This window comes from Fusarium flagelliforme, assembly GCF_020744385.1.
Source record: "Fusarium flagelliforme strain FIESC 12 MPI-CAGE-AA-0113 chromosome Unknown B0J16scaffold_2, whole genome shotgun sequence".
Taxonomy (NCBI): Eukaryota; Fungi; Ascomycota; class Sordariomycetes; order Hypocreales; family Nectriaceae; genus Fusarium; species Fusarium flagelliforme.
The window spans coordinates 3,962,622-3,989,672 of NW_025763504.1; the positions used below are offsets into that span (position 1 = coordinate 3,962,622).

Consider the following 27,051-nt stretch of genomic DNA (forward strand, 5'->3'; position numbering starts at 1 on the left):
TGATTGGCTTACTGTTGCTTACGCTCGGTTCTCACTTCGCTTGGGTAACACAGCTTATTGAGCTAGGTCCTTTTTGGTTCGGTCTCACAAACATATGATGACAATCTTGTTGAAGAAATGAACGTCTTAGACTGAGGTTGCTACGTCCAGTTGAGAAAGCATATCAAGATTCCGTGACCTCCCGGGTCCTAGCAGAAATGTTGTCGGGATAACAGGAACAGAAAAGCAGTAACAAATAAGGTTGAAACCTTCGAGTCGTACAGCCCTCACGCGGCTTGTTGGTGCGTATATTCATGCACATATGACCACAGTACCTGCAGCTTTCCTCATGTCTTTGTGACAGTCTGGAACTTTTATTCTGTTCGAGTAGGGAAACACTTCGCTGATATGATCACAAACCTGAAAAATAGCTGCTCGAGAATCAGTTTGGTTCACGGCTATTCTTTCCACTCGAGATACACGGCATCCGACAACTTCTAGTGCAATCATTCATGGTGACCAGAATGATCAACTCCTTCACCTCCAATAGAGCTTTGGACTTGGATTATATCGCACATGTGGCTGCATCATGCCATGAATCAGGCTTTCCTATTTGGTCACTGTCAGGTAAATTTCGTACTCACATATGGGTGGAAGCACGGTGGAAGCACAGTTTCAGCCTCAAACATTTGAACATCTGATATGCTGACAGAGGGAGGGCTGGGCTGTGAATATCTTGACATCGAGAAAGAAGTTGCTTCTCGTCTGGCTTGTCTGCATCGATTCACTTTCGGAAATGCTGTGTTTCTATTCAGACGCCGCCAGCCGGTTTCAAGCCGTTCGCTAAATTACGATTCATGTCAGTCCCCGAATTCCTTGGGCACATGACCTTTCACATCACTCCTCGGCGGTGCTTCCTAGTCCGTGATTCTCGGACCGCAGCGAGTGGATGAAGCATGAAATTATTCCAGTCATATATGCACATATATGCTCCTTCCCTCTTTGTTGTTACCCACCCAATGAGAAGACTCTGTGCTCTTTGCCAACTCCTTCCAGAACTCTTGGAGCCTATTCAAATGTTCTTTCTTCGCAGCAGCTATGGGTTTGGGCCTTATAAATGTTGCGACCCAAAACCGTCGGCCACAAGCAGTGTCAGAGCAGTGTCGGAGCAGTGTTAAATCAACCAAGTGGATAAATAAGAGACCAGATTCCACCTCAATATCTACCACTTTGCACCTGCTTGTTACCGTACCACTTCGGAGGTTGTTTCTCTGATACTCCGATACACACTCATTAACACCCTTCTCTTCACACTCATTTTTATCTTGTCCCACTTTCCACAGGCGACCAAGTCAACGGCAATTCTCTCAACCCAAGCAACTCCCCACCTTCTTTCTTCCCATCGCCAGTCTCTCTTTCAAAGTTCTCCCGCATCGCAATTCCATCATGGCAGGCAACTCATCCCATTCGGATCCGGCATTCTTTGTCAAGCTTGCCCGTCGTCAGCAAATGAACTACGATGCTATGACTTTGTTTGCCGCGGCTATGGCTGGTCTTTACCTTGCAATTTGTATCCTCTCTCTTCTGAGGCGGCTTTGTGTTGAGGTGGGTGCCTCACGCAAACCAAGCATCACCACAGCGATCTTGAGGTAAGAGATTACTCGCTTCTCATGGTGAGATCCAGAGTTTAACAATGTTGCAGGCATGTGAGAGCTTCTACTCTAGGGAATATTCCGGGACTGCCATCAGGAGGGTACACCTTTGTGATTCTCGGTTACCTGATCATCAACATTGTTGTCACTTTCACACACTTGGACAACCAAAACATGCCGCTTCTTTCTAATGTGGCCTCTCGAACTGGATGGTAGGCAATTCAGTTGCATCCTCTCATCAAACACTGACATGCAGAGACAGGATGGCCATTGGCAATCTGCTTATCGTCGTTCTACTTTCTCTCAAGAACACCCCAGTCGTCATTTTATTGAACTCGTCCTATGAGCGCCTGAACATACTCCACCGTCTAGCTGGATATACCACCCTTATCTTTTCGATCGTTCACGCGTGCACTTACGCTGCCGTATTTGGGGCCCAAGACTTTCTAGAGCGCTTGCTTGTGAAGGAAGAAGTCTTCGGCATGGTTGCTCTGGGCTCATTCATCATACTTGCATTTGCGGGCGCTGTCCTTCGAGCATGGTGGTATGAGCTATTCTACTACCTCCATGTAACTTTCTGGATTATCGCTGTCATCATGACTGGTCTTCATCAACCAGAGCCCAGCAAGAAAATTCTGTACGTTGTTTGCGTTTCCGCCGGGATTTGGGCACTCGAGCGCATCGTTCGCCTCGCCCGCTTGATCGCCAACGGCGTCAACAATACTGTCACACTCACACCACTCCCCAACGGCGGAACCCGTGTGACGCTCGCAAAAGCTCCCTTTGGATCTACATCCGGAAAACATGGCTTTCTTTGGATCCCTGCAGTGCGTGCCGCCGAAACTCATCCGTTTACCATGGTTGCCATCAATCCCCTGGAATTCGTCGTGGCAGCATATGATGGGTTTACTCAAACATTGCACAACTGTGCACTCCAAAACCCTGGCATCAAGTTGAAAGCATCAGTCGAGGGTCCTTATGGTACCCTGCCTGATATCAGAGGGTACGACAAAGTTATACTCATAGCAGGAGGCAGCGGCGCTAGCTTTACAGTTGGTGCAGTTCTCGACATGATCAAGAAACTGGGCACGAATGCAGACGTTGCTATCGAATTTATCTGGATGATAAGAAATCAAGGTATTTGCCCCAATCAATGAGTGAGACTTTAGGTGATTCTAACAAATTTGCAGCATTCCTTTGTTGGTTCGTACAGCATCTCGAGACCCTGCACCAGTATCGCCGTGTCTCGATAAAAATCTACGTAACACGAGCTTCAACAGCCGAGACCGTCCCTCAAAGGCAACCTTCCACATCTTCACACACATCTTCTAGCAGTGGGTCCGTGGATCTTGACCCAGAGAAAGAGGTGATGACTCAGGACAACTCCAATACTAGACCATCGCCCGACCTCGGGAGGGATGGCGATCCATTATCTGCAGCACATCTATCCACAGGCAACACCACTATTTATTCCGGAAGGCCGGATATCGCTTCTCTCGTCAAAGAAAGTGTAGAAAGCATGCCGTCTGACAAACGCATGCTAGTTATGGGTTGTGGGCCAAAGACGCTTATGTCGGCCGTCCAGAATGCTACATCTGATGCTATCATGGATAACGGGGCAGGCGTGGAGTTGCATCTCGAGAAATTTGGGTGGTGATGCTTTTGGCGATTGTTCTTATTTACATGGTTACGACGCTTGATGATTGATTTTCACGAATATGATGACAAAACTGCAGTTCTTTTGACCACCAATCCATGGGGGAATACAGCAAGCAGTCTACTGAGTAGCAGAAATGTCATCCCTAGCTCAAGGGCGACAGAAACATACGGTAGATTCTAGTCTATACTGACATAAAGTGGTTAAATCTTTTCGTCTCTCTAGTCTAGTGAGTCAGATTGCTTAATGCCGTGACGGCAGCTCAGTAAAGAGTTCAAAATTTTGCGATAGCAGGCACGTTTCTGCGAAACCTTTGTTGTCATAACAAGAATTGATATACAGTATATCGGTGAGAAACTAAAACTATGTAAAGGTATGTACCAATGTCCCTCCGTACGTAATAAGGACATAATGGGTATATAGCATCCGAAAAACAATTCATTCGTCATTGATCCAACCCGACGCCTCCCTTTTTTCGCTGTTCGAAACCAAGAGTCCCAAAACCTATCAAGTATAAAAACAAACAGGGATGAATATATAAAAGTCATCAACATTAATTAAAGTGGTGCGTTGTCGCGGCTGTCCTCGCATTGCTGTATCGACGGCTGCGAAGAGCGACGACGAGAGCTGAGAAACTTGGCACCTATAACTCTAGTGCCTTGAGACACCTTCCCCAAGAATCCTTGGTTTTTGGCTTTGGCTGTACTGTGCCGACGGGCCCGATCTGCGACCACGGTCTCCATGGGCGAAGGCATCTCTTCGTCCGGCTGGCCGAGAGCATCTCGCACAGCAGGGCAAGGGTCTACCATTCGCTTCACATCGCGAACGGACTGGAGGAAGATCGAGTAGGACATAGCGACGGCTTGAAGGACGATGACGACAATGAAAGCCGTCTTGACAGTTCCTCCGTGCTTGATGATGCCGTACATGACAAATGGGAAGAATCCAGGGCCGGAGCTACCCATGGTGATAAAGGCGGCAGCACGCTTGGTGCGTCGGCCCTGACCGCGAAGGCCAATGGCGAAAACGAGGGGATATATGGGACCCTCGAAGAAGTAGAAGAGGACAATCGGGATAACAAGAAGGTTGGGGTTGGGTGGACGGACAACCACAGGAAGAAGGGCGAAGAGGAAACACCCAGCGATGCAGGCGGTGAGAATGGTGCGAGGCCGGGGGAAGCGGGAGCGGTATACGGAGAGGTATGTGAGGCCTGCTGCCATGAAGCGAGAAACCGCAAAGGCGGTATGCGCAATAAGAAGGTAATCGGGTATCGAGAGACTGATGCCGGACGGTTTGTCGGGATCGGGATTGTCGCTGGCACCTTGCGCGGCATCCTCGCCGCTGGCGGGGTGGTTTGGGAGTATAGAGATCATGAGGCTTCGGAAATAGATGCTGAAACACTCCTGGGCAGCAACGTAGGTGTATTGAGCAAGGACAGCCAGAATCAAGCTCCAGGTACGGAGCTGTAGACCGTTCCTTTTCTTTTGGGGATCCATGGGAAGATGCGTGGCGGATTGTTCTAGCTCACGATCGCTCACTTCTGGAAGAGGCATGTAGTAAAAGAAGAGACCGAGAGCAACGCAAAGAAGCGTAATTCCCAGATACGTCCATTGGACGTTGATAAGTGTCATACTGGTGGCGTTGTTTTGCTCAACGATGCCTTTGAAAAAGACCTTTTGGGCCAAGAGACCGCTGAGGACACTGCCGGTGCCTTGGATGCCCTGGGCCAAGAGCACGCGAGTTTCGCCATATTCAGGAGGCCCGCAGAGTATCAAGAAGGCATTTGCGCCAACCTCAAGAATTGAAAGACCAAATCCAACGACGAAGTTGCTCAGCATGAATCCAGCGTATGATTGGGTGACAGCCGAGGGCCAGAAGATAACAGTTCCAATACCGTAAAAACAAAGACCCACGATAAAAGTAACTTTGAAGCCACCAACGCTGTCGTGACCGTTACCCTTGTGCCGTTTTGATCGGTTGTGTTCGTCGCGCCTCAGAATCCATTCGCCCACTAGCAGGGGTCCAAAAAAGTAACCACCACCAAAGTAAATGGACGTCATGCCAAGTGTTTCAGCAGTAGTCATGTTGTCAACGGTCGCAATGACGTTGTTCAATGTATTCAGCAAACCATATGATATACCCCATAATAGAAACAAGATGGAGACAATCGTGCAATACTTGAAAGACTCCTTCTTGTTGCATTTGAGCATACTCTTAGGTTTCGACATGTTGACAAAACCAAAGTAGACACCCTCAACGGTTCCAGTAGAAGATGTCATGGTCGTCGATGTTTGATACGTCCCATTGCTCTGAGCGGCACGTTGTCCAGGACGAGTTGGGCCTGGTTCATCAAACGGCGTAGTTAGAAATTCCATAGCGCTCATGGGCGCATTGGCATTGAGCGGGGATTGCGCATTAGTTTGCGCATTGGGTTGCGCAACCGGCGGTGGCTGCTGGATGCTGGCACGATGGCCTGTTGACGGTGAATCCGAATCGTTGGGTCCCTTAGGTGTACTGGCTCGAGTTCCGTCGGGATCGTAGAGCATAGCAGGAAGCAGCTTGAGGACCAGAGGCTTCAGCGTCGGTACACAAGCGCACATCATTCCAACGTTGACCTCAACAGCACTCCACATGAGTGATCTCGACGCATTCCACGCAAAATCAGTTTGTCCACCGAAACGCGATTGAGGGTCGGAAGTCGTGCTGGTAGGTGCCGTAATAGCTTGCTGCAGATAGTAGATTCTTACTACATCGACAACCGTAACGAAGATACCGACGGTAAAGGTCAAAACCAGGATTGTCTTTTGTCGAGAGGGTAGGCGCATTCCAGTAAGGACAGGAATAGGCAGAGCGAGAATAGCCAGGTCCGTAACGATATTAACAGGAGAGGAGCAGATAAACTCGGTGAGCAGCGGAATACATTTTGCACTTGGGCGTTCATCGTATTTTACGTCCCAGGCAGCCTGTGTCGGGCGGCATTGAAACACGTTCATAAAAGTGAGAATAATGCCAGCAATGTTGACAACGGCAAGGGTCAACCAAGAAGCAAATCGAAGTACTCTTTGAGTATGCTTGGCCAATCGGAGATAAAATATAAGTATGGATGTCTTGGTGGCCATCAACGCGGGATTGTACAAGATGGAGAAGACGTATTCGCAGCGACGGAGGGCGGGTAATCGTTGAGGATCGATGTTTTCGTCGTGTCGTCCGAGGCCGTTGTGAACGCCAAAGCAAATGGTGAAGGAGAGGAAGAAAGCGAAGAGCCATGCGAGGATCATAACGCGGTCATCCCAGGTGACATTTCGAACGATGAAGGCCCGCGAGACTATTCGTGCGGCGACAAAGACGGTAGCGAGGACAAGAGTGGCCGTCGTGACCGCAAAGACGGCCGGACCACGATCGGGAATGCCTCCATCGTCGGTGGAGGCCGAGTCGGACATGTCGAGGTAGGAGTTTGAAAAGACATGGACCCGTCACTCGTCAGATGGAGAGTGAGGTTTGTTGCTGTTGGTTGGCTTGATAAAGTTGGAGCCGTTGCTACCTGAAGGAGCGTGCCATGTCTTCCGGGAGTTTCGAATGTCGAATTTGGTTGTTGAACGGTTACTCAACGTCGGAAGAAGCAATGCGAACGGAAGATGGGAGGTCGAATCTGGATGGTTAGACTAAGTCTGTCTTGTCTCTCGTCAGATGGTGGATGGTTGTCGGCGTATTGCGGTGGCGTAGTCCTGTCTCTATACGAGAATTGTCTTGTCGATAAGATAGAGGGCGGGTATCCGTAAGAAAAATGGATGCAAGAAAGGGTGAGATTTTGCGAAGTTTGATGTGATGGCAGGATCAGCAGAGCGAAAAAAGCAAAATCGAAGACAAGCAAAAGCCAAGCAAAAGCCAAAAGCCTCCCGACCCGTCAGTGTCAGATTTGTCTTGCAAGAGCAAGATTCGATCCCAACCGTCAACCGTCCGGGTGATTGTGGGAAACCTAGGGAACCTAGGAATGCGGCGCAAAAAACGGGGAGAGGTTTTTTCTTAGCGGATTTAGCGGCAGTTTTTCAGCCACCGACAGTGAGCCCAGCGCAGCCAGCAGCCAGTGCCCCTCCAGGATTGGGGCGGGAGGCTAATTAAGAACGCCTAATCATCCACTAGCGATGTGGATACAATTTGTTACCTTTAAACGGCATTCCTCGATGGCAATTTCAACGGTGAGAGCTGAAGCTGAGCTGAGGTAGAGCTTGTGTAGAGTTTAGACTATTTGCAGCCTGGCTGATGGGAAGTTGATAGAGAGGCAATGGCACTTTTGCTCAACTGTCCTTTGGGTGGTACTGCATGAAAATAAATGATGTGTAGTTACCAGCTCATCGGTTGAGGGTCAGGTGACTCGAATTGAGTCAAGCAGGAATCCTGGGGTTGGAGACTAGGTACCTAGTACTGTAGCTATTGATTCATGGCCCTAAGCTGGACTAGGAATATGGCCAACAAGTCTGTTGCGACAGACTCAGACTGAGAAAACTCTTCAAGCAGACAAGGTACAGTAAGTAGATCTACAGAGCAGGGTCTAGCTGCTTCAAAGATATCAACTCAGCTCCTTGGCTGAGAATTGGGTTCGGTGGCCCAAAGAGGGGAATGATTAGCCAGGTCAATGGATGCAATGTTAAAATGCCGCGCACTGAAATTGAGGGGAAGATGACACTGGCGCGTGATGAATGGTTGATCGTCGACCTCGAGTACGTAGCTTCTATCCATTGATACACCATTAAATCGTCATCGTCATCATCGTCTCCTTCCTTCAAGGACAATTGCTCCTGTTCATCCCCTCAATTGGATGCCATGACATTCTTATTTCTTCTTAACATCATGTCTTGATCTTCATTTCGGGCCTTTGATACCCTCAAGTTTAAACTATTAGTTGTGTACTGACTGTATTGTATGTATGCCCATTCTAGACTAGACCATGCAGTACCACGCAGTAGCAACTGACAACACCATCAATCCTCAGGAATCTCGGTGCCTATTCAATTTCCCCATGTCAATTGCCGCGGCTCCGCTGTCTTCCGATCTCGAATCACCTCATGCAAACAGTACAGTACAGTCATCCCTCTAAATGCCTCCAACCCTTTCACGAGATATTGTTTGATGATTGATGGCTGACAAGTCATCAGAACCAAGCCACTTGATTGATATACCAATCCCCCGCTCCGTCGTGCCGTCGCTCCTTGGTTAGGTATGTATTTCCCCCGCCTTCGGTTCTCTCAATTTATCCTCATTTGAGCATCGTCAATGCTCAAAGAGTTGGACATCATACGTCATGTTTCTTGTCTTGACAGGGATCAATAAGCTTCCACCAAGCTCTAAGTGTCCGCCAGCTCTTGATGAATGTCGCGTGTACGGTGAATTGTGAATTGATCAAATGCAAGTCAACTTTGCTTTTTCTTGGTCCCGATACGGTTCAAGCAAATTTGCATCCCTACTCCATAGCTTTTCACCGCAAAAAAAGACAGCGAATAATTTAGATCACTCAGCATCTGCAGCTAATATGCACGACTGTCACGGGCCTAACCGATAATTCCCGTGTGGCACCGGCCTCGACTGGTCTTTTTTCATCCTCTGGTCTTTATTTTGCTCCGTTGCATGAGTTTTGGCCCTCACTTCGACTGGCGGTATGGTAAAGCTCTGTATAGCCACAGCGGATCCTGTCCATATCTGAGAACCATGCATTAAAAACATCTGGTGCCATGTCAGCAGTCAGAACGCAAATTTCAGCTGCCACGTCAAGTATAGGCAGTCCGTCTATATTATCAACTCTCTGACTATTGTCTCCATCTCCTGCAGTGGCCCGAGGCGCTTGTAACCGAGACAGATGCAGGGTCTTTCCACTAGCATTAAACTACTTTGCCGAGCGAAGGCAGACATAATAAGAAAGAGAAAAAGAGAAAAAGAAAACACTCGCTTAGGATCAGATTCAGCAATCCGCCATACTGCAGGAAAGTCTCATGCGGTGAGCTGCATTTGAGTTTCGTGCACCACAGTACAGCCGCGTTGCTGTGCAAACTGACGATAACTGTATAATAAAATCTGTACTAAACATGCATCTCATCGTTGTGATTCACCGCACTTTCAGGGCATGATAATAATGGAAACAAACATTGGACATATTGGTCACACCGGTAGACAATATCTTGTTCGGAGAGAGTTGTGGCATTAAGCTTTCAATCTCGGCGATGAAGCCACCGAGATCAAACGGGTCCCGATCCAGTTGTCGGCGCGTGTTGCAGTTGAGCCTCCGGAACTTCGGACCTCCGACCTCCGGGGTGTCCTTATCGCGATAACCATCAGTAACGTCATCACAACAACATGGACTCACCCACGTCATTCCCACGACTATAGGCATTCCACAAGCCTCTAGACTGTTGTCATTTGGCAATGACACGAGGTTGACTTTTCAGCCTGCTCACACTCGTTTCCCCTTTGATTGAGCCATGACTTCTCCGGCACATATCTCCACCTCCGGCCCCGGCTCCGGCAGTGCCACGCCCGGTCCATCGTCCAACGTTCGTGATGAAGCGCCGGCCACTACCGAAGAGACTCCGTTGCTCGGCAGGTCCAGCTCCGGCTCATCCCTCGGGTCGATCACACAGAAAGATAGTAATTCGCGTCATGTTGAGGATGCTCAAACCAATGTCCGCATCTCACTCGCTAGAGGAATCGCCATAGGCTTAAGCTTATGGCTTCTCATCTTTCTGACAGGTACAACGCCGTTCACCCCATACTCCAACTAATAGTGCCGACTAAACTAACGCATCTCAGCATGTAATATGTCCGGCATGACCTTGATTCAAGGCGCAATCGCCGCTCAACTCGGCTCGCAAGATTCACCCGCCATGTGGTTCACTAGCGCCTACCTCATCCCGATGTCTTCTCTAGCACCCGTAGCAGGTCGTCTGGCCACTATCTTCCCCCCCAGAACACTCATTCTTCCCATTGCGGCTCTAATCGCAACTGGTAGCTTGGTCTGTGCTGTCTCAACTTCATACGGAGTGTTTGTTGCTGGGAGAGTTATCGCTGGCACGGGTGCTGCTGGTGTTTTGTCACTTGCTATAATTATAGCAATTGAGCTGGCCAGTGAGAAATCTAGGGGTCTTGTTCTTGGTTTGATAAATGCGGGCTTCACTGCTGGTGTTTCTTTTGGAGCGATTGTGTTTGGTGGTTTAATGCCAGTCATTGGATGGGTAAGAAAACGCCCGAAGGTTTCACGAAACGACGAGAACTTCATTGACTGACTTGTCCTACAGCGGCCATTGTTCTGGGGCCAGATACCTTTCGCCTTTGCCACAGGTTTGGGAGTCTTCGTCAGCATACCTGCTGCAGCGGAACCACACGACACCAAGACTCCTCTCAAACAGAAGCTCGCGCGGATAGACTATCTAGGGGCTGGGCTGTTGGTAAGTGCTCGACCCCATCACTTATACAACGTATTGTCGGTTACTAACTCGTACGACAAGACTACATCGATCGTACTCTTCCTGTACGCAATTGCAGACGAGATTCAGCTCATACCTCTTTGTCTTGCACCCCCCATCCTGCTGCTCTTCCTTGCAGTGGAGATCTACGTAGTCACAGACCCCATCATTCCTATCAAGGTTCTTTCCTCGCGAGGTATACTGTTTTCGTGCTTCGCTCAGCTGGGTCTCATGATCGCCCGCTGGAGTGTGCTCTTCTACGCACCCATCTTCATGCTGGCAGTCCGTGGCTCGTCTCCTGCAGCCGCAGGTTCGATCTTGATACCGACAAATATCGGGTTTGGTCTAGGCGGGATCCTCGTTGGGTGGCTCCATGTTCGCCGTAACGGTGCATTTTGGTTACCGTCTATCTCCGCCTTGACCATCTTCACGATCAGCACATATACGCTCTCACTCATCAGCACTACCAGTCTTCCCCTTACTCTGTTTCTCATCGTCGTGCTGATCAACGGCCTCGCAACTGGTGGGGGTGTGAACTACACCCTTGCACATATTCTGCATCTGAGCCATGACGATACTCGCTACATTGCTACCAGTCTGCTGGGCACGTTCCGAGGTTCCGGTTCGAGCTTTGGTACGGCGGTTGCCGGTGGGATATTCTACCGTTTGCTACGGGGAAGCCTACTAGCTGGGTTCCTTCAGCTCGACGGCGGTGAACGGTTGAGCCATGATCGGCAACAGTTGGTTTCCCGACTGGTCAATACTCCAGGGCTAGTGCACGGCGGTGATTTAAGTCGCGCTGAGCAAGAAGTAGCGATTGAAGGTTACGCTGGGGCTACCAGAGGCGTCTGGCAAGCAATGGCGGCGCTGGGTATCGTTGTCGTTGTGTTTCAAGCTTTGACAGGAAAGAAAGCGCCGGCTGACAAGCGGGAGGCTGAGCAGGTCGACGAAGTAGCGGCGACGGCAGTTGTGACAGAAAATGAGGGCGTTGGGGAAGCGTGATGGCTAAGGCGTTGAGTTATCAGTTTAGAGTTTGACGTTTGTGTTTCTAGCGGTTTAAGAATGATCTATTCTTGGTTTTAGGCCTTCCTTTGGACGCCATGACCACGGACATGACTCGGACGTAGACAAGGTGATTGGAATGGCGCAATTGCTTTGATTTTGGCTTGCTTTGCGTTGCAGGTGTGGCTGATGATGATTCAAACATTGTTTGCTGCACAGCACTGGCCATACGATGAAAGAATCTATGTTTATCAAGAAACATGTCTCGAGTGTAGGTAGTAAAACAATTTGTGCCGGAGCTACGGCCAGCACGGGACGATCACCACCGTGCGCGGATTGTACCTACATGTAAGTTGACCGATGAAATATGAACGTATTATGAATATCAGGATCGGCTTATGCTGAGGATTGCCTTGCATACATATATTGATGAATACCTTATGAGAATCACCTCAGGCACTACACCTATTTACCTATGCAAAGTTGCATAGTATTTGCATAGTTATCGTAGATTAAGGTACATAAGCCATTGAAGGGTGGACCTAGGCGAACCAATTGTAGAGCCTCGTTCAGCGATCAATTGGCCGATGTTACTATATCCCTGTCAAATCTCGCTTTCGTTTCTTTTTTCGGGCAAACGCCTGGTTTGCAACGCGGCGGGCCGCCCAGCCCTTATGTGAGCCAATGCCTAAGCTTAACTACCCTCACACATACTAATCTCCATATCTACACCTACCTGAGCTGCCGAATCAAGAATACTACGGTACATATGTACATAATCGTCTTGAGTCTTTGCCCCACATGCAAATCAATCCCGAATCCTGGTAATGCAACGCCGTTAGATAGATCTTGCCGGTCGACACTAGTGAGCAAGCTTCTTTCACATTCGTCACCCTCAACCGCACTAAGGTACTGTACGTGACTCGACTAGGCTAGAGCAGGGCAGGGCGATCTATGTTGTATTGTCTGCTACCACTTGAGATGCTAGCACTACCATACTGTCCAACTTGGGTCATGATCTCCCAAGAGAAGCGCTCCAATCCCCAACCCTGAGCATTTTGCTTAGAGTTTACCATCCATACCAAATCATTATCTGCAACATTGACCGTTTGATTGAGGGATATACACCTTGATTGTCATATGCGACTTGACGAGATGGCATCATCTTCTGTTTCACTTTCTTTTTTATTCGTATCCAGTTGTTTCGAATCTAATATACAATGGCTATGCTTTTCCCAGATGTTTCATCAAATGCTCGTTGTTTTTTGGGGGATCCTGCCCTCGTAACACAATCCTGACTCGGCCGTGAGTATGCGCCTGTAAATGCTGCAAGTGTCCGTTGCGCCCCAATTCCCAAAAAAGTATGCATGGCTCCCAAGCCGTGCTGAATTCAAAACATGACCCCCTAGAATCCTCCCCATCAAGTCTAAGTGATGAAGAAAAAGAAGAGAAGAGAATATCAAGAAGAAGAGGTAGAAGAAGAAGAAGAGAAAGATGAAGAAGTAGAAGTAGAAGAAGTGACTGAGATAGCTTTCATGATAGAGACAAAACATATTCTCTATCGCTCAAACTCGAAGTCAGGCATTCGAACCAGAATTGCCAAGAAAGAAATCGATATCACCCGCATGGCCGTTTTGGGCACGGTTCTCGTTCTCGGCCAGTTGCTCCAGAAGAGCCAGGAATGGATCCTTTTCCTCCCCTTGGCCCGTTCCAGTGCTGCCGTTGTTGCTTCGAGCCCCGGGGCTTCCTGCTGCGGCTCTAGTTTGAGTGAGATGCATCTTGTTGTGACTATCGTCGGTTTGCCAAGCAGCAGGACTACCAAAGGCATTAGTCGGCACTGTCCCAAACATGGCATCGTAGCCCCCATTGGCCTCGTTGATCATGCCCGGGCCCGAGTTAGTTATACTCGATCCAGAACCATAGCTATATGGGGGGCTAAAAGGCGAACCACCCATCGGGTGCATGTTGTGGGATGAAACGGCATGAGACGTAGGTGACATGGTGAAGCCTGCTGCGGCGGCGGCGGCAACTGCGGCGTTGTTTGAGGATGCATCGCTCATGTGCTCATGCATGGTGTACATATCGTGGTTCTCGTGGTGACCTGGTAGTGATGTGGGCGTTGCAAGGAGACCAGGTGATGAATGAGGCATCCCTCCAGATGTGTAGGAAAATGATCGACGAGCGGTACCTGGCGTGGGGAGGCCTGTGGCAGATAGCGCAAGGCCTGAGATAACCTTGACATCAGGCCGTCTGCGGTTAATAGGTCCTGGTGGTGCTGTGTTCTTTCGTTTGAGGTTAGGACGCTGGGGTCCATCGGCACTTCGTACTGTCCCCTCGGCAGCAGGCCCGATACCAATATCGATCATAACGTCTGAGAGACGGAGATTGGCAGCGTCGAAACTGAAAGATGGGCCACCAGGCCCACCAATGTTTGAGTATCGATCAAAGAAATCTTCGCTGTGGAACCCTGGTGTGTAGCGCATTGAGCTGCGCGCTAGCGCCTTCACCAATTCACCATGAGCATGGCTGATGTCCTGCAGAGTTTCGCGTTGGTGCTGTACTGTGGCCCAGGCGTATCGTAGCTCGTTAAGGAACTGCATCTCACTGGAGAGGAACTCTGCTGCGGAGCCGAAGACATTGACCTCGCCTTGACTTCCTTGCTGGCTGTAGTGGGCGCCATGAACGTGAACTGTGCCTGCTGTGCAAATACAGTATCCCACGAATGAAGGCCAGTCAACGATGCCTGACTGTTTTCCAAGTTGAACCAATTCCATGATTGCATTGGCATGAAGAAAACACATGTTGGTAGCTTCAATCTGCCACGATTGATGCTGCCCTGTTTCAGCCAGCTCTGCTAGGTCGATGGGAAGAAATGGCCTGTAGAGCAAGCAGTGAATGAGATGGTAGACGAGCTTGCTGAGCAACAGAATGGTCGAATCAGCTTGCCTGAACAGCGTGCCAAGGTTTGAGAATACGTCTTCGGTTCCAGAAGCCCAAACATCAAGATCTTGACGAATCTTAGATATGGTGGAGAGTGTGTGCCATGGGAAGTGGGAGTCCGCCTTGACACCACCAGCAGCCAAGTATCGATTCGTGTTTCCTAGGACGCGCGTGATGTCGATGAGCATACCCATGCTTCCTTGAGGCTTCTTCTCGCTGCCCTGGAAATACTGCAGATTCGATCCAGTTTGAAAGAACTCTCCTTCCACCGGGAGGGAGACCGAGTTAGGGGACCAGGAGGGAAGGCGAAGCAGTATGGTGTTGTCGCCAATCAGGCTTGGTCGCTTGGAACCAGTCGCTTGGAATCGGTCAAGTAGGTAGCAAGTCCAAAAGAGTCGACGTCTCATTTCTCGTTCGATTGGAGTCATGCGTGCTTGAACATCGGTTTCCTTGTGTATTTCGAGCGCCATTGCCATGCCGATGGCAGTCGCTTAGAATGGTTAGCACGTATGTCACAGCACTAGACTCCGATATTGATGCTTACTCATGAGCATGTACGCCTTTTTGCCTTTGCCGGTTGCTGTGAAGGCACTGACCAACAACAAAAGTGCTTGTAAGCCATCTATTGACGGTTCGTCGGTATTAATCTCCCGTCTAGCCCGCGCTGCGAGGTCTTCACTGAGATTGGCAGCTGCTTGATATCCACTGGCGTCGGCAGTATGTCTAATAATGGTCAGTTGAGGGGTCCGTGCTATTGAGGGGAAACGCACCTCGCCGCCACTGCTGAAATAGCAAAAGACAGGAATCTCGGGAGTTGGTTGAGTTGATGTCTCTGTCGAACTGATGATTCATCGACGATATAATACGGCTTGCCATGGAATCTTGCGAAATAAGTGTCGAGGAGACCCTCGGTCTGGGAGGGAGGGGGTGATGGATCCCTAAAGAATTAGCTATGCGATCAAAGGATAATGCGAATGGGAAACAAACCGAGCTACCGGAGAGAGCGAGTTCCTGTTGACAGGAGAGGTGCGCAGATCGATTGCGGCACGTTTCGCAACCGCTTTTCCAGTCTCGGTAGTTTGAGAGCCAGATTCTGATGTTTCCGCATCACCAACTCCCGGCAGATTTGAGGTCGCAAGCGACACATCGTCCTCGCCCTTTTCTCTCAACTTTGCCTCAAGTCCATCTACCCTTTTCAGAAGGGCTTCCAAGACATCTGTCTTAGGCCCGCGCTTCTTAGGCACAGCATCTGCAACCGAATTAGCATACATTGATTGCCTTCCAACTTGGATGACCTTACCGTAAATGCAGGGACATTGGAAAACCTGGCAGGCCTCGCAGGAAGGTCGAAGTCGATTGCACTTGATCTATTGCAATACCGGTTAGAATCAGAACCATTATAACTTGGTAGTGTGTCTTGCCTTGCGCTTCCGGCACGACTTGCAGTTCATGGATTCTCGTGGTTCATTGCTCATGCGTCGAGTAGGAAGACGTTCGATCCCAACTTGAGGCCGGGAGATGGCCACAGTGTGGACTCCAGGTATATGAGGAACGTTCATTGCGTCGTACATAGAAGTGGTCATGTCTAGGCTGACGAAAAGGAGTGTGGTAGTTGGTGTGCGTTAGGCCTTTGGGCAACTTCGTATTGTGTTAATGAAATTCGTTGTCGTAAATGAAAAGATTCGAACAAAGAGAGAAAGATATGCTAAGATGATGTGTGAAGCAAAACGTCGTCGGTCATTCCAAGCACCGTCAAATACAAGCACTCTCCAGAGGGTGTGTATCAGCAGTGCTAGTTCGTTGATGTAGTTGGCAAGCTGTCAACTATGTGTTGGAGATGGTGTAAACAGAGCGGTAGTGTCCTACCAAAATGTCCAGTAGAATGAACGTAGATGAAGACGGAAATGGAAAGAGGAAATCGAGCCTTGAAGTAAGGTGAGGCGCTGTAGAACATGGGCGCCAGCACGGTAGTATATTGACTTTGGAGACCCAGAATTGAACGACTGACCCGACCAGAACCCCAGTCGCCGGTCTCATTCTGGTTGTTGCCAATGTGGAGGTGGCTAGTGGCAGGACTGGGGTGTGGGCATGAATGATGAGATGGTGGTGTCGATGTTGGGATGGAACAAGGTGGGGAAACGGAGGTCGAGATTAGAATCCCTTTGTGGACGCCGTTCTTGAATGCTAGTTTTAGCCCGACAGGCATGGTTCCGTTCAACTGTAACCAGCACAGCGTTCTTTAAGGAAGAACGCACATACATACCTCCATTATCGATGTCAGCCGTGCCATTGCTGCGTCCCCGACGGAAAGCCGACGATGGATGTAATATAGTCACCCCCAACCGGTACAGCAGGCTAAACCCCCAAAGAATGGTAACCTGTTGTAAAATCCTCCCCCCCAAAGCACCAAACCGGGGAACTGCATGCCCTGAAGCCGTCCATCTCTGATACTCTCATAAATGTAGCATTAGCCCGAGGTATGTGTTGATCATGTCTGTTTTCTCCTGCGCCTATTGTTTGACGCTGAATAGGTCTGGGATACGCCGACCTGATCGAGCCATGGCCTGGAGCAATGACCGAGAAGCCCCGTACTCGGTCCCATTGCTAACGCCCTCTAGTTGTCGCTCCTTTTTACAATACGTAAATGACCCTAGGTTGTGGGCTCCCTGTATGGGTACTGTATTAGACAGCTGCCACCAGGTTGACAGGGACCAGTACAAGACGTACCTAGCTATGTATTCATCTGTGCAAGGGACACGATGGGAGTTCCATGACCAGAAACTCGGGCCTCATTAGCGAAAGTAGCAGGGGTAAGGTTGACAACGATTAGAAGCGATTCATCTTACGGTTTCTAGTAGCAGTAGTACAGTCTGTAGCTTACCTGAATGTCGGATTCTGTAACAGCCAGAGCGGCAAGGTGCCGCTACCTGCATCTGGGACTACGTCAAACTTGATGTAGTGGAGGGCATCTACAGTTCTTGTTTTCTGAGTTGTGACGAACAAGACACCGTATGCAAGGAAGGCATGAGTAATTAATGCTCTGTCGGTCGTGAACAGGATGGTTTGAACGACAGGACAAAGCTGAGGCTAAACGGGGCGGCTCTCTTTTGGTCAAAAGGTTAAGATCAATGCCGGACCCAAGCCCACGGGTCCTCCGTTGAAGGCACGATGCATCGGTAGAGCAGGTACTAGGGGACCGAGTTGAACCATGAAGGTAAGGCCAGACGTGAGAAAGCTTCGCTTCGGTGTTCCAATATGAGCGGGGTCCCAGCGTGGATAATCCTGGATGTCAAGCGTCAGGATGGAAAATGAATGGGCAAGTAGGAGCGATCTAAGCTTCTTGGTTCCTGCTTGTCATTTCGTGGCTTCCGTCCAAGCTTTGCTTCTATCTACACAGCGTGGCTTCCAATGGCACATGGCTGGCTGCTGATCCAAGGAAAGAAGGGCCTGACAGCCGGTAGTCCGGCCCAGCCCAGCAGTCTATAGTGCCTTAAGGTAGTATAGTCTAGGTACTTAGGTAGTGGCGTAAGTGGAAGTGGGTGCCTGAGGGGGGGTTCTGTTCCTGTTCCTGAGTTAGCAGACACCTCGCTTAAGCATAGCGGGAACCGCGTTGTTTGGGGCTTAAATGGGGCGGCAGGGGCATCTCTAACAGCTAGGAAGGAACGGGGCCGAACGGTCGACAAGCTGGAAAGATGCGATAGGTTAGGATGTGTTTGTGCCTTTTCGGTGAGCCTGAAACCTCTCAAGGCAGGATCTAAAGAGAATCTGTCGCAACCCAAACTTGATATCATACGTAGCCGTTCCAACATGTTGAGCCTCGTACCGCGTCACACAGCATTCATCGCATTGAGTCGGGAAGCTTGTACCTGCATACAGCGTTTCAAACATGCACGAGGTGTCAAAATCTCCGCCCAGCTGCGATAAAACAAAACAAAACAAAGAAAAGGCATCATGGCTTGCTTCACCATGGAGAATAAGAATTATCCAGTACTGACTGTACAATGCGGCGTCTTTTCTCGCCTCCGCTTACATACAACAACAGACCGCCCATCGAGATCCTAGCTACGTCTCATCCTGACTTTCGACATCTGACGCTCGGGTCTGTCAGTTGGATGCATCATCCTGGGATCCCTATCAATATCATGGTCTCCTAAGTTGCAGTGCGTTCGTTCCCGTACGGGCTGCTACCTTAACGCTATCAATCCTGGCTTAGGTCACCCATCATTCTAAGCCCTTTCCGCCGACAGTCTGGATTTTTTATCAAGTCCTTACTCAGATATGCAAATCTCAACTACAGTACGTATCCTGGACTCTATCGATGGAGACCAGATCTTCGTTAGCCCCTGACCTTGGATTACCAACAACCCTCTCTTCCACCCCTTGAGGCTGCTCATCTGGCGGGTCTTCATTCACCACACGGGAACTGCCTAGTGTACAGTACAGTATTTCCGGAATTACGGGTAGATGATCCAAGCTTCTATGGAAAATTCCGTTGAACGACTAGCAGGTCGATAAGAATTAGCATTGCCCATCCTAAGCGCCACAGGTTATTCGAAGGCGTAGAAGCTGACCGTTGTAACGGCTGTATGTCAAAATCGCCTCCTATGACATCCATCAGGCTATCGCTTCAGGTTTCGGAGGACCCTTCAACGTTGTTAGCATGGCATGGCTCTAGGCGTGACGTGATAGCTCCAGTATCGCTCCACTAGGGCCGAGATGTCCGTCCGCAGGATTGTTCGCCGGAGCCGAGAGGGGCTACCGGCAGTTTGAACACAATTGAGCCTCTTCCAAAAATGATATATCGAATGGCGCCCGACTTCTTCATACGCATCAGCGGTTTTTTTTTTTTTTTTAGGACGGGACAGTTGAACTTTATATCAACTCACAATCAGCTTCCATTGGTGATATCCTACGAGACTTGTGAGCTGGAGGAAGCAAGATAACTATCTGTACCTGAACTTAGAGAGCAATCGGACCTGCATATGGATGTGGGGATCTCCCGGCAACACCTGCAGAGATCAAGCATCTGGCTTAAAACAGGAACAGGCCGACGATTCTAAGCTTAGACTAGGTCGTCCCATCGACTTTACTACTATCTATCTACAGTATCCGTACCTAGGTATGCTGGTCCTTTTCAGGGACAAGTTGAAAGTCATTATGAGGCTAACACCGTGGTTAGTATCGGCGCTTGGTGCGTGCTTTTTTACAGTCCTCAGTATCGGACTTATTCCCCTTATTCGGCCTCGAGTCCGTTTCGAACCCCTGGAGTTTACCATGAATCTGCTAGGGTCCTTGTCAACCCACGTTCAGTGGCTTTAGCTGTTACACTAGGCCTCGCCTCGATGCCAGGCCATGTCCCTCGTCAAGGTACAGCACATCTGACATTACGACGCTGTGCAAAACAATCTTCAGAATTAAGGCTGGACAATGCATCACAGTGTCGCATCTTCAATGCTGAGCCGACGCTTTACGCATTAAAGATGGAAGAATAGGCTAAACCCAACAAGTTCCCGGCTTGCGAAGTACTCACGGACGGCTGTCAGTTTGGCCAAAGACCAAGCTATCGTCTTCCAGAAGGTCTACCAATGCCGGTTTCGTTACCCTTCTTCGACTCTCCTAGGCGTGGTCCTCCACTTTACCCCAGGTGCCTGGTTTGTACACGGTGCGTATTGTCTCTGTTATCGAGCCATTTTCACTCTGCGACTACCAGAACTGTCTGAATCCGCACTTGTCCAGCCAGCAACTCACGCACTCAAAGGACAAGTCGAGTGATTCACCTAAACATGAAACCAGTCGCCTCTGGCTCATCGGCTGAGATCTAAAGTCATGGCCTATCAGCTACACACAAATTGATGACTACAAGCTGACTATTCATCGTACGATGCATTCTTACTAGGCTATACTCAAGTCTTGATGTTGGATTGCTGGTCGACCCTTATCTGACTCGGCGAGTTAACTCTAATGCTGGTCTGGATATCTGATGATGAAATTCTCTGTTCGTGAAGCAGCGTATCTTGAAGCACCAGATGCAAGATATGGAAGTGCACCACAAGCGCTGACCAGGTAGCCAAAAGCGCTTTCGTCACATGGTACTCCTCTACGTAATTTGTATCAACCATTTCTCGGCGCCAACACTCGTTCAGTTCACATCTTTCTTCACATTTCAACTGTGATTTTATCAAACGCCTAGCTCTCCTGGTCAATATATCCCTGTGTGCCAAGACAAACAAGATGGGATGAAAATTTCGTGGCACATTAGACTTGGGATATTCCACGTCAACAACCGCCCGACGCTTCCAGTTCATATTTGCTTTCCAGTATGGCTGGAGAAACAAATTTCAAAGCTCAAGCTATTATGCTTAGCATCGGTTTGAGTGCATTTTCCAAATTCACGTCAAGCTCATTGCCACTTTCTCTAGCACCTCTTATGCTAGCTACCGACATAGAAGTAGAAGTAGGTATCAACCCCAGGACATATACGGGTCATAAACTCACACTGAGTGGTCTCATTCTCCACCAGCTTGTGGAGGTTCTCCAGCTTACTTCAGACAAAACCCAGGTACCTACCGCTGTCAGGATCTCTTAGCACGGCAGTTAGAGTTACAGTCGCTTGATTCTGGTGAGTGTTGGATTCTGGAGAAGACGTTGGAAACTGACCCAGAAGGCGATTCCACAACCTACCTACTCTCTCAGGACACTCTAGCTTTGCTGGACCAAAGAGAATCGTAGAAACTTTTCGCCATCGCTATTCGGCCGTATCTGACTGAATATATGCGGTACTATGCAACTCGCCAGGATCGAGGCAGATCGATAATGGACCTCTCCGTAGCCTATAGGGCTAGTAAGTGTATTTCTTGGCCCTGACTATGTTTCTGATCCGGATAACCATGTGGATGCGTACATATGTGGCTCATGACCAGTTCGACCCAAAGGACCAAGAGGAGCCGCTGAGAGATCAACAGTTGCGGTTGCATGCATCTCCCATGCTTCCGATGTTTTTTACAAAGGCGCTTACGCTTGTTTTCGTGCCGGAGTACGGTACGGTATGCACCATATCGCTAACATCACATCTCCACTCACCCCTTGAATCACTTAATTTGATCTCAATCTTGACGTATCGATCCGGATACTGGTTTCCGCTACTATACCTTTCTAGCAAAACGGACGGGTCTTTTGCCTTTGAACTTGTCGTGACACACTTCGACATTGGTCCTGTTCTCAGGCGTATCGCCTATGAGCCTAGTTCCATAACGGAGTTGTTTGCTTTTACGAGCCCACATGTGTCCGGCTTTCTTGCCGTGCTGCGTTAGCACGTTCCTTTGTTCGAATAAAGCTGCAGAGTGGCTCATATTGAGAACGCATGCCTTTGCCCACAATCATCGGTGGCAAACAAACCGGTACAGCGACAGTACAGTACTGGCGACGTATGAGGTGTTACGACTTGACTGGCGCCCCTGTCGAGACACCTGCGAGGATCCTCTCGTAATCATCCGAGCTTGCTAAACCCGGGGGAGCATGGTGTTGTTTCGTTCATCCCATCTCTGATCCCCTCTCATCCCTTCGACATACATACATACCTACGTAATACTATTGTACAGACACTCACACAGGGGCATCCACCGAACTTCTTGCACACTATTCTCCTACCTTATTAGGGCCGAATCGTGCTTGAGCTCTTCCGTAGATACCATAACTAACGTTAGGTCTTCTACTCGATGATGCACTATGGGCTTCCAAAATACGTGCAATTTGGTTGTTCTCTTTACACCATGAAGCAGCAAATCTCTCTTTGCAATGCGTCATTTGAGAATTAGAAATCAGCTGGTACATGAAAAAGCGAATTCTTGGCTTAGGTTTTGAGTTCTCCTCAATATCTATAGTTTGCAGGGTCGTTCGAAACGAGCAAAAGTAATTATGCTAACCCTAGCCACCAGGAAACATCCTTTTATCTCTCTAACGTAAGACATCTTGTATGAGCCGCCTAGAGAATCCAACCCTTTATCTCGTCATATTGTCTCATGTGGAAACGTTCAAACTCGGTTACCCTATCCCTAATACCACGATCGATATCCGAGTTTTACCGCCAAAAGTAAAAAGATGATGCAGCTCTAAGACAATCTGGGGAGTCAGAGACAATACAGACAGTTAGTAATGCCGACAACGTTGAAAGCGGTCAAAGTCATGGATCAGGGTACAAAACACCCTGAACAAGCGCCCTGGTCCCTCGCACAGCGTCTAAGCCTATCTCATATGGGGTCTGGACAGTTCTTTGCAGAGGGGTGTGGACAAGGGTTCACGGGAATCTGGCGTAGCTGCAGCTTGGCCTTTTGCTGTGGTTTGGCGGGCGACCTGACAATGGTTATGGCCAGTATGCAACAGTTGGGCGAGCTTGCATTGAACTCCAGTGAGGGGATCACGATGACGGTGGCCCTGTTCTCTGAGGGGATCACCAGAAGTATAATAAAGATCACCAAGTGTCCCAAGAATAGATCATACGAATTACCAGATATCGACTTCGAGATGAAGTCACAGGGAAAAGAGAAAGAGCTTAGGTATTATCATCAATTCAAGCTTCGGTTCTAGTTGCCAGAAGCGTTCAAGTAATATTCAACTGACATATAGGGGACTTCCAACCCACTGGTTCTCGTATACACCCGTCATGATCATAACAATGTAAATCTTACAAGGGCTTGTCTATACTTAGATGCTTATAGCCCACAGTGAAATGGGGACCACAGATCTGGCAGGTCGTTGACGGAAGAAATCAACCTACAAGCTTCTGCCTGTGGAGGCCAACAGGCCTAGGTTGGTGGTGACGAAGCGTCACGCCGTAACCGTTGCAACAAGCCCACTCTGTATCGGCCCTGTGCCTGTTCACCAGGGTCTTCCGCGCACCAGATCGACATACATCTGGATGTCACTGTTGCCTTCGCTCAGAATAATCGCCTAAGCTGGTTGGTCTCAATTTTGCGTCTCCTGTCGCCAGGGCGCAGGCCGCGATAAGTTTAACATCGCCAAGGATTTCGGTGTTGGCAACTGCCACAAGGGCTTTTCGAAGCAGTCTCGATGATAGTCGGCGCTTGGCGCCAGGGACGTTTGCCGCGGGCTTGCCGGGAATTGTTCCCTGTTTCTCTCTACCCGGCTGATTCTGGCGGTTTCTTGGGCATCGTTACCCCCCTTAAACTGGGGGGGCGTGCCGGGTGTCTAGCCTGTTCTCGTAGATGCTCCTATCTTGGATGACATTAACGGCATATGGGCAAGACTTGAGTTTACGACTCTTCCCTGTGGTAGAGAAGGGGTCTAATGCCTTGTCACTGGTCGTTGGGAATGGCTAGGCTGACTCAAGCGCCATATCGATGACTTCCACTTGCCAGTCTAACAAAACTGTAAGGCACGTTTTGCCCAACGAGTAGCCGTAGACTTTCAACCGTTGTGAATGCGGCAACATCGTCCGCGCCATAAGCGGCAAACCCGTTCTTCTCAGCAACTAGGCCCGGATCAGAGCTCCTCCTTCCAGCTCCATCAGCTAGATCAAGAAAGACCTTTTTCGTATTTGTCGTCCCCTTTGGCCCAACACTTCCAAATGCACGCAGCAACATGCCAACCAGATGGCTCTTCTCCGAACCGAGAGCTGACACTATGACGAAAGGCGCACTGTCGTCTCCCACCGATCGAGCACGCTGCAGACTCTCGAGGCTGATAAAGGGTTCGATCGGAGGTGCGTTTCGAGCGAGTGTCGTTGGTGTGCGAAAGCCGACTGTATAGATCTTGGATACCTTCAGTGCTCTCATTGCGAAGAAAACGGGGGCTGCGTCATCCGAAGACGAAGCCATAACGACAGCCGAGCGACCGAAATACGCAGATGGAGCTACATCACGGGTGAGTGTACTGAGGATCCCTTTCCACCCAGCATTGTCGAATACAAGAGAAGTGGTTAATCCAAGGCCAGACTGGCTGCTGAAGTCAACTGAGTCGTTCTGTCGGTGGCGCGGACTTGACGGCATTGAACCTGGTGAAGATGATCTGGACGGCGATCCAGACTGGACCACGATGGTGTCTACAACTCCAGTTACACGAGCAGCCTCTGTCAGGATTGGGCCGTTTCCCCCATTCAAACCAGCGAAAAAGGAGCTGGTCTTGGTTAAAGTATGATGTGGTAGGCCGGGGTTAAGATAGGCGCCTCCGAAGTGTTTCTGGTTGCACCACGCTTCTATACTTCTTGGGTTGTTTGGGTGCCTTTCGACGACCGCGAATTGGTGGGGGAGACCCAGTTCGTTGATGCACTTCTCGTAGAAAGGGGCTTGCGGCGTGGCGCTTCGGGAAGATGTACTGGTGATGCCATATATACGCTTTCGTGGGAGCTGACCTAGAAGAGATAAAGCTGCGTTGATCTCAGCCGCGCTGAGCTGGCCAGGGGCAGCTATGAGAGGAAGAAGTGGATGAGTGATGGGCGTGAAGACAGGGTTGAGAGTTCTCGAGAACTGGCCAACCTCGCCCATATTTACGGCGGAGAAGGGTGGTGCGTTGGGGTGCTCGGCGCGCATTTTGGAGCGGAAATACTCAAGTTCGAAGTTTTCGTTGTGTTCGTTGATGATAGCAATCATCTTGATGATATCGGCGTAGGGTAGAGACCTCTCAAACACCTCCTGAGCGTACGCCGATGGCCATCGAAAGGATCCTGAAAAGTCGTGGAATGCCGACATAATGCGAGAGTTGCCTCGCTGCTCATAAAGCTTCTTTCGTATCTCTTCGGGGAGCCACAGTTCTACGTCGATGTATTCTACCCCCCACTGAATAGCGCGGTAGAGGTACTCGTAGTACAATTCGGGTTTGTCCATGGGAAACCTTCCGTTCTCTTTGGTACATCGGGTTGTGAAAATGATAGGGAGTTCGGTTCGCTGGCGAAGTAGCATAAGCTGCTCACCGACATAGCTTAGGCTGGGGATTTCTGAGTAGCTTCCATCGCTGAGTGGTTCTCTCAGCAAGTCAACTCGGATCTCAACCGCGTCTGCGCCCACCGTCAAGATATCGATATTAGGCAGAGCAGCGCGAACGTCTGGGAATGTGGTGGAGATGAAGTATGTTCTGGGCTTTGCCATGAGAGCTTCATGATAGTCGATTTGGCCCAAGGTAAAAGAGATGAACCTGGCTAGGTCGCGACGCAGGTAGGGTGAATCGGTATAGAGGAATTCGTAGTCGCAATTGGTAGAGAGGTGAATGTTGGGGGGCATCCCTAGATTCACACAGTGAGTATTTATGGCAACGACGAGGTCTTGATTTCTTGCAGCAATGTCTCCTGTTGCCTCGCCTGCTGCGACTCCCACGACGAAACCAGAATCCTCAACCGAGACCTTCTCGAACGCATTCCGTATCCGACATTGTGTTCCAAGAACCTCTGCGAAGACCGATACGATGTTTTCCTGTCCTGGTCCAAACACAATCACCACAATCCTACTGTCTCCTCTTGTTGGTGTGCTTCCAATGTTGCTCTCACTAATCATCGCTGGGCTCGAGCTCGCTTCGTCGATTTGCATGGCGGTAGGATCGGTAGAGCCATTCAAGGCAATTGTGGGTGTTGGTGCGGGAAGCGATTCCGCTAACATCGATTGGACGGCGGCCATCTTGTGTGATTTTCTGTCGGTGCGACACCTGCTTCCACCTCTTAAGCTCTTTCCCTCTTGTCGCAGTTCAAGGCGGGTGCGCTGAATCTATTCCCAGTGCTGATCACCAACTCAATTGCGCTACCATCTAGAGCGGGCGCCTTCGATGCGCTAGCGGATTCGATCTCGATCGTAATGACGGTATCGTCTTGCAGTATATACCAGCTGAGCTGGTCGTTTTCGTTGTCGTTCGGTAGCGCAAGGTTGTATCCCGGCGCAAGTAGTTCCAGCCCGTCGTTGCCGCCAAAAAAGATGTGAGAATCAATTGCGGGTACCGAAGCGAAATGGTTTCCAGATGTATTTCCAGATCCAGAGAATAAGAGCAGGTAATCTTGAGACTGATGTTAGGATTGAAAGTATAACAAAAGATGAGATCCGTAGTCGTTGTTGTAGTCAGTGGCAATGAAGCATGAATTGCGCGCGTGTTGAATGCGGACCCTTGTGGGGATGACTCCAAAGTATGGGGTAAATTTGAAGACGGATAAAGGAAGAGGAAGTGAAAGAGAACAAGGCAAAATCTTGGTTGGGGTTTGTTGGAGAGAGATAAAGTAGTACTGTACTTGCCTATTACAAAAAGAATGCGACAGGTAGGTAGGTAGATGTAACTAGACAAGTACTGTGCCTCGTCTACTAGGGCGCAGCTTTGCAGGAGGAAGGATTCGTAAGGAGAAAAAGACGAATGCAAAGCAAAGCAAAGCAAAACAGAAAAA

The 27,051-nt window shown here is 49.5% G+C and overlaps 5 protein-coding genes across 5 annotated transcripts; 2 read left to right on the forward strand and 3 right to left on the reverse strand.

The window, feature by feature from the left end:
* Positions 1-1,256: 1,256 nt before the first annotated feature.
* On the forward strand, positions 1,257-3,490 carry B0J16DRAFT_369189 (ferric reductase NAD binding domain-containing protein). The gene is made up of 4 exons (XM_046130260.1): positions 1,257-1,628; positions 1,682-1,843; positions 1,894-2,768; positions 2,822-3,490. Exons 1-4 carry the CDS (start codon positions 1,426-1,428, stop codon positions 3,286-3,288), a joined length of 1,707 nt encoding a protein of 568 aa, XP_045986936.1. The 5' UTR covers positions 1,257-1,425; the 3' UTR covers positions 3,289-3,490.
* Positions 3,491-3,778: 288 nt separating this feature from the next.
* Positions 3,779-6,920, reverse strand: B0J16DRAFT_69501 (major facilitator superfamily domain-containing protein). Its single transcript, XM_046134318.1, has one exon. The coding sequence runs from the start codon at positions 6,726-6,728 to the stop codon at positions 3,846-3,848; it is 2,883 nt and encodes a 960-aa protein (XP_045986937.1). The 5' UTR covers positions 6,729-6,920; the 3' UTR covers positions 3,779-3,845.
* A 2,495-nt stretch (positions 6,921-9,415) lies between these two features.
* B0J16DRAFT_334230 (major facilitator superfamily domain-containing protein) lies at positions 9,416-12,011 on the forward strand. The gene is made up of 4 exons (XM_046126934.1): positions 9,416-10,026; positions 10,087-10,508; positions 10,572-10,721; positions 10,782-12,011. The coding sequence occupies exons 1-4, from the start codon at positions 9,759-9,761 to the stop codon at positions 11,739-11,741; spliced, it is 1,800 nt and encodes a 599-aa protein (XP_045986938.1). The 5' UTR covers positions 9,416-9,758; the 3' UTR covers positions 11,742-12,011.
* Positions 12,012-12,909: 898 nt separating this feature from the next.
* B0J16DRAFT_334234 (fungal-specific transcription factor domain-containing protein) lies at positions 12,910-16,681 on the reverse strand. The gene is made up of 6 exons (XM_046126935.1): positions 16,103-16,681; positions 15,982-16,048; positions 15,669-15,930; positions 15,452-15,619; positions 15,226-15,404; positions 12,910-15,171 (listed from the first exon to the last, which is right to left on the reverse strand). The coding sequence occupies exons 1-6, from the start codon at positions 16,262-16,264 to the stop codon at positions 13,319-13,321; spliced, it is 2,691 nt and encodes an 896-aa protein (XP_045986939.1). The 5' UTR covers positions 16,265-16,681; the 3' UTR covers positions 12,910-13,318.
* Positions 16,682-23,971: 7,290 nt separating this feature from the next.
* On the reverse strand, positions 23,972-26,493 carry B0J16DRAFT_69556 (type I 3-dehydroquinase-domain-containing protein). The gene has a single exon (XM_046134319.1). It carries the CDS (start codon positions 26,300-26,302, stop codon positions 24,023-24,025), a length of 2,280 nt encoding a protein of 759 aa, XP_045986940.1. The 5' UTR covers positions 26,303-26,493; the 3' UTR covers positions 23,972-24,022.
* Between the last annotated feature and the right edge of the window lie 558 nt (positions 26,494-27,051).

What these genes read in the sequence shown, in the direction of transcription:
- B0J16DRAFT_369189 (XM_046130260.1), top strand. Translation starts at nt 1,426, where the DNA reads ATGGCAGGCAACTCATCCCATTCGGATCCGGCATTCTTTGTCAAGCTT. An exon ending in GTGGCCTCTCGAACTGGATG is followed by an intron (nt 1,844 to 1,893) that starts GTAGGCAATTCA and finishes ATGCAGAGACAG; the next exon opens with GATGGCCATTGGCAATCTGC. An exon ending in CTGGATGATAAGAAATCAAG is followed by an intron (nt 2,769 to 2,821) that starts GTATTTGCCCCA and finishes ACAAATTTGCAG; the next exon opens with CATTCCTTTGTTGGTTCGTA.
- B0J16DRAFT_69501 (XM_046134318.1), bottom strand. Translation starts at nt 6,728, where the DNA reads ATGTCCGACTCGGCCTCCACCGACGATGGAGGCATTCCCGATCGTGGT.
- B0J16DRAFT_334230 (XM_046126934.1), top strand. Translation starts at nt 9,759, where the DNA reads ATGACTTCTCCGGCACATATCTCCACCTCCGGCCCCGGCTCCGGCAGT. An exon ending in GCTTCTCATCTTTCTGACAG is followed by an intron (nt 10,027 to 10,086) that starts GTACAACGCCGT and finishes AACGCATCTCAG; the next exon opens with CATGTAATATGTCCGGCATG. An exon ending in ATCTAGGGGCTGGGCTGTTG is followed by an intron (nt 10,722 to 10,781) that starts GTAAGTGCTCGA and finishes TCGTACGACAAG; the next exon opens with ACTACATCGATCGTACTCTT.
- B0J16DRAFT_334234 (XM_046126935.1), bottom strand. Translation starts at nt 16,264, where the DNA reads ATGACCACTTCTATGTACGACGCAATGAACGTTCCTCATATACCTGGA. An exon ending in CCAATGTCCCTGCATTTACG is followed by an intron (nt 15,931 to 15,981) that starts GTAAGGTCATCC and finishes ATTCGGTTGCAG; the next exon opens with ATGCTGTGCCTAAGAAGCGC. An exon ending in AAAGGCGTACATGCTCATGA is followed by an intron (nt 15,172 to 15,225) that starts GTAAGCATCAAT and finishes AACCATTCTAAG; the next exon opens with CGACTGCCATCGGCATGGCA.
- B0J16DRAFT_69556 (XM_046134319.1), bottom strand. Translation starts at nt 26,302, where the DNA reads ATGGCCGCCGTCCAATCGATGTTAGCGGAATCGCTTCCCGCACCAACA.